Source organism: Trichoderma breve, chromosome 4, assembly GCF_028502605.1.
Source record: "Trichoderma breve strain T069 chromosome 4, whole genome shotgun sequence".
NCBI classification, from domain to species: Eukaryota; Fungi; Ascomycota; class Sordariomycetes; order Hypocreales; family Hypocreaceae; genus Trichoderma; species Trichoderma breve.
Window position 1 is genome coordinate 1,593,737 of NC_079235.1, and position 8,422 is coordinate 1,602,158.

The window sequence follows — 8,422 nt, forward strand, 5'->3', positions numbered from 1 at the left end:
TCCTCCGGCATGGGGACGAAAAAGAACACCATCTCGGTGCGAGATTAGCATAGCAATGCATATGGCCCCGATAAGAGGAGGGAAAAAAGGCAACCAGAGGCGTGCAGTCAGCTAGCTCTGACGCTGGCGTGGTGGCGATATCAAGTCGCGACGTCATAATCGTATTTGTCCCAAACTTGCAAACGAGGCTATTCCAGCCCACCAGCCGTAATTCTGCGCCCAAGGATTTCAAGGCAGCTTTTCCAGAATTGCGAGACGTCTGTGCCCAAGGAGACAGACAGACCGGATAATTGAGCCCCTTTGCTGGTTTCCACCTTGCGGCCACTGCAGTAGATGCCAGTCCGAGAACTCTCTGGTGTCTTCCTCCCTGTTCCTTGGTGTTCCTCCACATCCGAACGTCCGGGACAAGCTTACCAAGTAGAGCTGCGTCGACAATCAGCAAGCCGGGAGGATAGCAGCAGAGCTTAATCATGTGTAGCTCAGCTGAGGCGGGCAATTCCGTGGCAAAGCTTCATTGTTCATTGTTCAGTCAGTTCGGTCATCACGAAGCCGCAACTCTGATGCCACCACGAGCTTCCATCGCCATCCAACAGCAACTAAGCAGCTCTCATCAGCTCGAGCCGCAGCAACGGGCGCTGGTTGGCAACTACCGGACCGCCACTAGGGCCTTGTCCCGCTAAGAATAGGCACATTTAGCACGCTGATCGGTGCACTTACAGCGCCTATAGTGGGTGGTGGCTTCTCCCTAGAGTCTCCCTAGCCGTAACTCTACGGGGACTCTGCCCACTATCAACCCCTGGCACCTTGCAAAGTCGTCATATAACCCCAGACCGTTTTGCCTGCATCGCGCACATTAACCGTCTGGTGTCCCCTCTCCCTTGCGTCGGGCGAATCACTCACGAAGCAAACCCTTCTTTTTTTTCTGGACCCTGCGCTGCATGGCTCTCGGGCCTTTGAAATTTTTTTAACCTTGCCTGCTCTACCGAGTGCCTTCAATTCTTATCCTCGTAACCGTACCGTCAAGTGGGAGACCCCCTGGTAGAGCCGATAGATGCTGTGCTGGTACTAAGGCTGACGGAACCCCGCGATCATATATACAAGGATTTTCTCCCACCAGAATTATTATCTCACGACGTGGACGGCGACCCCTCATTCCTTGTTCTTTGCATTGCTCGGTTGGCTGTGACGGGATTTTGACAGCCGCCTGTGACGTGTGTCTGTGGCATCATTTGCTTCTGCTCTGTCTGGCTCAGGGCGCTCTCAGTCTGTGTTTATTCTACGATCTTTATATTGTTGTCGGCCGCCTTTCGCATCTTGTCTAGAGGACGCATCGTCTTGTGTCCGGGCCTAACACCATGACTGATCGATATCGAGGATATCCTGCGGCTGGCCGGTCCGCCACCTTCAACAACCCGGCCCGGATCTCTCTGCCCGCTGTAGGCGGATATGGAGCCTTGTATGCCAACGACCCGGATTACGTCGCCTCGCCCACGAGATATTCCGCAGCCACTCCCAGAGGCTACACAGCAGCTGCGCCTCCTGCAAGCGTGCCTCCGAGATCGTACTCGACCGTCAACCCAGAGCCGCGGGCTCCCAGGCCGGGCCCTCGTGAGCCCAGCCGCAACCGGCGCTCGACCCTCGATGCGTCTGCCAGGCCTCCCATCATCGTCACGACCATGCAGGATCACCGCCCGCACACTTCGGGTCCGCACACTGCTGATGTCCTTGCCGCCCACAGAGGAAGCCCGGTCCTCCAAGACACGTACCGGTCCAGCGACGGGAGGCTCTATTCCCAGCCGGCGTCGTCCATCAGATCCCGGAGCACCGCCCGGCCATACCACACCTCCTCTGCCAGCGACGACTTTGGCCGCTCCCGGGAGCAGGGAGAGATCGTGCTAGCCAGTCGCGACGCCGATGCCTATCGCAACTCTCGGCCTCACGTTGTCTACCCGAGCAACTCTCGCCACAGCAACGCCGCTATTGACTACGGCGATGACGGGTACCAGTATACAAACGCCGGCGAGCTGGTTCGATATGATTTAGACCATGGGGCCGCCCCCGCTCCGGCCCGTTCCCGCAGACATGACAGCTTTGACCGGGCATATTCCCGTCCCAACATCAACTATAACGCGGATCAGCGAAGCTTCAACGTCAACACGACGCTTGATCCCACCCGAGCTAATCGGCCTTACGACAGTCGAGGTGGCCCTCCACCTTCGACCCGTGGGTTTGACAAGATCGGCCGAGCATATGAAAACGTCCCCCCTGCTGCACCAGCTCCCCCCAACCCCAACGCATCTGGGCCGCTGGACGTTGTTGCTCCCTCTGCAGAGCAGCGTACCATCAGGCGTCCCAGACCTCTTTCGCTCACACAGGAGCCAGGAGCTCGCGGCTCTCATCCTGATGACTATTACAGAGGCTATGATGATGATGGCTATGAACCCCGGCGGTTCTATGACGACAGCGTCACCGCCCGAGGATTCGGTCTACGGGTCCAGCCTGATGATATTGAGGACCCCAGGGGCCGCTACTATGATCAGAGAGACGACCATGAGAGAGACGATTCAGCCAGGAGAGATCATTCTCGTAAGAGAATAGAAGCTCCAGTCGAGGAAGGGCGGCGGCCTCATGGTGAAGAAGATCGGGGATCTGACCGCGAGAGGGAAGATTGGTACCGAAATAAAGATAACCTCCGTGAGAGGCTAGATGGTAGGAGAGACGCAGATCAAGAAGACAGCGACCGATCCCGAGTCCGAGAGAAGGTTGCTTCCGCAGGTGCTGCTGCCACTGCCACTGCGGCTGCGGCTGCGGCTGCCAGTGGCCTCTCACCAAACGCCAAGAAAGAAGAGATGCCAGAGCCAAGTTCACCACGGAGACGCCGTGCTTCTGATGAGTCTGAAGGCCGAGATGAAGATCGAGAGCGTCAGGCCGCAAAGTCAGAGGCTGAAGCCAGAGATCGAAACAGGCGTTCGGCTGAGACCAAGCTGAATGGCGATTCGGTAGCAGTTGTATCCTCTGATTCCGATGAGGGGAAGAAGAAGACGGCGCGCAGACACCGTCCCTCTCACAGCTTTGATCCCAATGACACTGGCGATCTAAGGCAAATCCGTGAGCAGCTCGCCGCTGTGAAGACGTCTGACAGTGAGAAGCCTGAGACCAATGGCAAAGACCGGGCATCTCCTCCGGCCAAAGAAGATCGTCGGTCTGAGTCACCACCTGCTGGTGAAGACAACCGCGGGCGCGATCTGGTTCTCCGCTCCCCAGAGGAAAAGCAAGTCCGCGTTGTATCGCCGCCGCGCGAGAAGAAGGAGGACAAGCCCCTCAAGGGTATTCTCAAGCAGCCAAGTGCCAAGTTTCCCGAGGAACTCAATCCTATTCGCGAGGGCGTGGCGCCGCACAAGGAGGATAAGAAGTTGAAAGAAGTCCCACCGGGCGCTCGATGGACCAAGATCAACCGCAAGATTGTCAACCCAGAGGCCCTGGAGATTGGCAAGGAGAGATTTGAGCTCCGTGATGACTTTGTCATTGTTCTTCGAGTCCTTAGCAAGGAAGAAATTCAGGCTTATGCTGCTGCCACACAAGTTTTGAGAGGTAAGACAACCAACAGACTACCATAAATTGTCTCTCCCCTGCGTTCAATTTCTCTCTTTACATGACTAACATATGAACTACGTGGAAATAGAGAGGCGACGAAACAAGGAGTCTGGTGGTGATCATGACAGCGACCGTGACCGAGACCGTGAATCCCACGGTCGAGACCACGAACGTGACTATGATGACCGAGACTATGATAGAGAGTACGGTCGTGAGTACGACCGCGAATATGACCAGGAGTACGACAAAGAGTACGATGACGATAGGGGACGCCGTGGAAGCCACCGTCACCGCCGTCACCGGGACGATCTCGATGTGGTCGACCCTCGTGAGCCTGATCGCGACCGTGACCGTGACCGTGACCGAGAGAGGCGACGCCGACACAGGCGTGATGACGATGATGAGTATGAGTCCAGGTCACGAGGCGAGGACCACCACCATCATCACCGATCCCACCGAGAGGCATGATGATGTTTTACGAAAAGCATTCTGGAGCGAGATCGCAGCATTTTCCTGCCCAGGCGTGCAAGCCTTGTTATGCGTGCGTGTTGTGATGAGCATGTGCGGTGCGATACGATGTTGATTTGGCGTTTTTTTATTTCTTTTCCTGCAATTTTCTTTCTCTTCTTTTTTCTCTTGTCTTTTCCCATCTCATCTCCTCATGGGTTGAAGCTACACAAGGCGTTTTGCTTGGGTTATATCAATGTTGTTTTGTTCACTTTTTATACGTTGAAGTAAAATGTTTCTGACGAATCTACGCTGGCGGTAAGTAGAGGATTACGTGCCAATGAATGAATGATGGCGAGCGAGAGATTTGGTTTTATTGGTTTCTCACATCTACTCTTGTTTTCTCTCATTATGAGTTTTTTTTTTTTTTACAATTGGATCTAAGGGAATAAAAGCTTGGGTTGATTTCTCTCTTGTATAGTCATGTTGACGCTGTGATGATATCCTATGACTGTTTGCATACAATGTGACGATACATATACACTATTGTCTATTCCCATCGGCCAAGAAGGGAATCTACAACAACTATCTGCTCTGCCGCATCGTCAATCTGAGACATGCCCGCCATAATGGGGTACCGTCGCTTCTTTTTGCCTCTGCGCATGTGCCTGTAACAGTACATTCCCTCTTCCATGAACCCCCTCGCATGGCCCAAACATGGGGGGAAGCATGGGCTAGATCGCTCGGCTATCCCAGCGAGACGGAGCAACAACTCCATGTCCCGTTCTCTTCAGCCCCAGGCAAGAAGTACAGCAGTTCCTTGCAGGTATCCTCCATCCCTTCCCTTTCTCGCATGTCTATGTCTTGAGAAAAGGGAGGGAAAGGCGTACAGGTTAACTATACGAGTGAAATACATACAATAGAGATTGTCGCCCCCCGAACCCTGTCTCGCCGGGGGAGATACAATGTGTGGCGATTGTGTGTAGCAGAGAAAGAAAAAAAAAAGAAAGCTGGGTGCCTTGTTACTTTGTTGCTTGTCTTGTCTTGGTGTTACTGTTACCCCCCCTTCTTCTTTCTTATCCCGGAGAACTGAAGGGGGAGGGGGGAAGGATCTTTGCGGGCTATGCTCGTGTATCGCATCGGGCTCAGATTGACGGGAGGGTGCATGTTGTGTGTGGACTGGGTTTGAGTTACGGGGGATGGATGGGATAGGATGAGATGAGATGGTTTGATGAAGAGAGTAAAAATAGTTGATGTTTTGAGATGCAATATAAAGTTATAGGGTAGGTGGATGAAAGTCGTGTTGTTTCTCAGCATCTACTTACAGATCTCACAATGTCATGGGCAATTTAAAAAGTACACTCGGTTAGGTAGTCTATACTTGAAGATTTGACGAGTTACAAAAGCGACTAAACCTGCAACCACACCACACCATACACCCCCTCACCACCGAAAAGTTGGGTCGCACGACGTGTAAGAGAGGGAAAAAAAAAAGAAAAGACGAAGCAGAGAGAAAAAAAAAAAAAAAAGAAAAAAGAAAAAAAGAGAGCGAGACAATGGAGTCCCCTCCAGAATCCGGACCAAAAGAATACGGAGTTACAAATGACGTCCTTTTCGCCGAATCCCAATGGCCGATCTGCTGGCGTGGTCAAACCCTCCTTGAATCCTTCAGGTTTTTCTATTCCCCCAACGCAATCTCCTTCTTCTTCTCTCTGTCTTGGTACCGGTTACTTGCTACTTGTTTACGAGTACCCATACATACACCTTTTTATTGCCCGTCGGATTCTTTGACTCTCCAAGGTCTGGAAATAGACACTAATACCATCACTACGGAATTCCCCATAGTTACGGACGGGATGTGCTTCTGCTCTCACCATGGCCATCTAGCACTTATTGATAGTCCCTTATTTATTTTCCCTTCCCTCGTCTCCTTCTGCTTTTGTGCTCTGAACTCGTACGAGCACTCCGTGGACACTCCAAGTGTGGCAGCTTAGCACCGCCTTGTAACCACTAAAATTCCTTTTTTTTCTTTCCTTCTTTTGGTCTTCGTAGTGGTGGGTTACTGTTACTCCAACATGTACTCATGGTGCCATGATATCATCCACATCATCAGTATCAAAATCCACCTCAGTGGGTGGTTCAGTACCTGTGTGCGTGTACCTGTATGTGTACCTGTATGTGTACCTGTACCTGTTGCCTCCCCCTCTCCAGGCCGCGCACCAAGTCGTGCCAAACAATTGAAGCATCGACTTACAGCGCCATCAGTGCCAGCCAAGCGCTAAATGTCACCGCTAGTGTCCCGTTACGGGGTCAACATCACTAACCCGCCTCGCCCAACTGTAGGTACCTGGTACCTATCCTCCGTCGTCGTCTTGTTTTCACCCATTGGTCCCTTGTTAGTTAGTGCTTTGCTCGCCTCTGCTCTTCTTCTCTCTGCACGTCTTTGCTTTTTATAACGCACAGCGAATTGCCGTTCCCTTTTCCGTCACCGCGTTTGCCTCTCTTATTACCCGCCTGCAAGCCTGTTTTCCTCTCCTTCGTTTCCCAGCCCCCAATTATTGACCTTTCCCCTCCTCTTGGAATGTCACCACTGCCGCGAAGTTGCAAGTCGCTGCCAGCAGATGGCTCGAAACTTTACCAGCACGTCTAAATGGCACACTGACAAGCTGCCAGGCCCCCCTTGACCACACATCTGCACACGTAGTATTAGCAGTACTCCATGTAAACTCGTCCTTGTCCTTGTAGAGGGTACGCATTGCTGTCAGCTCTTGACCCCAGCTCCTGGACAGCAAAGCAGGTACCAAGTACCCGTATGAATACTCGCCCGGACCGCTGCGACACCCCACGCCGCCACCGTCTCTTGTCTCCCCAGCGAGGCACAAGTATCGTCTACCTGGGCAGGGGGTGTGGTTTGGACAAAAATCCTTCCAGGCCCCCCGCGCCCCTTTTCCCAGCCCTCGCTCTCTCCACCAAACCCACCCACACCCCCTTAATCTGTGCAGTTCATTCAGACGCGGAGCAAAAGGGAATCTCACTACTTCTGTCCTGGACCGCCGACCGGCTTCCTGTCTGCTTGTTCCCGGCCGCGTCGTGGCGGTTTGCTTTTGCCTTCTACGACGCCTGTATTCTGTATTAGTGCTAGGTAGTATCAATACCGGTACTTGTACATGTACGAGTATGTACCAGTGTCTGTCGACTCCCTGGGTCGCACGTCGTGGCATGGGCATGGAGTCTAATAATATGCACTGGACATCTGCCAAAGCTCACCCGTTAGCATCGGCCCACACTCTCCCCTGCCCGACAGTGCAAGGGGAGTGAAGAACAAGTCTAGAAGAGTAGAAGCAAGCTGTGTGCAAACAGGCGGTAACAGATGCTGGCAGTACTGCACTCGTAATGCTGCTGCTCTGTATGGACAGTACGAGCACAAGAGTTCATGTTGGACTCATGAAAGGGTAGCTGCGGTTTAGCATGCTCGTACAAGTACTAGCATTCGCCAGTATTTGCGGTGGTATGCCGCTTGTACCACTTTGTTCCTAGTAGACTCCTGTTAGCCTCACATGATGCTGTCGCATGTGTTCTCCCATGTGCGCATACACACACACACATACCGCATGTACTGTATGTACTACCTGCAAAAAGGCAAACCAACACGGCACGCGGAAATACGCACTCCTACCCAGACTGCCGTATCCTGTACTGTACTTACTTTGTCCCTATTCATCAAAGCAGAGAGGCTTCAGTGTCAAACCCCGGAACACGCCGGTGCTCTCTCCCCTGCCCTGTCCTGCGCTTATTCCAGCCTCCATGGCTTGGTAAGTCAAAGACCATCAATCCCATTCTTCATCGTTTGTGGCTCAAGCGCGTACCTAGTAGCTGGGTTAACAGAGTACAAGACGACTGTTGAGCATCTTTTCTGATTTGTACAAAGTACAGTACCTTGACGAGTATTTCCATACTCCAACCACCAGCCCCTCTTTCAAAAAGTTCCTCCAGAGCATTACCAATCACGCGAATTGTCCAGCTCCAAACTTTAACTATGCGCTCATTTGTCCTTCTGCTTGCGGGTTTTTTCTTCTCTTGTGCCCTTATACTGCCATATCAAATTTCCCCAATGACGGCCGAGTATAGTAGCCCCCACCCCCTTCATCACCATCTCACCGTGCAAGAAAGAACCGGACCAATGAGCCATGTGCCAGGTTGACGCGGAGCCTGCTTTAGTTGATATGGTGGGACGCGTTCTTTTCACAAGAGGGGGCAGATGAAGACGTTTGAAAGTTGATATTGATGGGCGGTGGGTAGCTGGTACCTAGCGTAAGCCACTTGATAGCACCAAAAGGTTTTTACATTGCTAATGTCATATGTACTCGTACTTGACATGAGT

The 8,422-nt window shown here is 52.5% G+C and overlaps 1 protein-coding gene across 1 annotated transcript; it reads left to right on the plus strand.

Annotated features, from left to right (window-relative positions):
* Positions 1 to 1,355: 1,355 nt before the first annotated feature.
* Positions 1,356 to 4,062, plus strand: T069G_06790 (uncharacterized protein; the record flags this gene model as incomplete). The annotated part of the gene is made up of 4 exons (XM_056174000.1): positions 1,356 to 2,023; positions 2,081 to 2,586; positions 2,638 to 3,591; positions 3,683 to 4,062. The coding sequence occupies 4 exons, from the start codon at positions 1,356 to 1,358 to the stop codon at positions 4,060 to 4,062; spliced, it is 2,508 nt and encodes an 835-aa protein (XP_056027579.1).
* Positions 4,063 to 8,422: the final 4,360 nt, after the last annotated feature.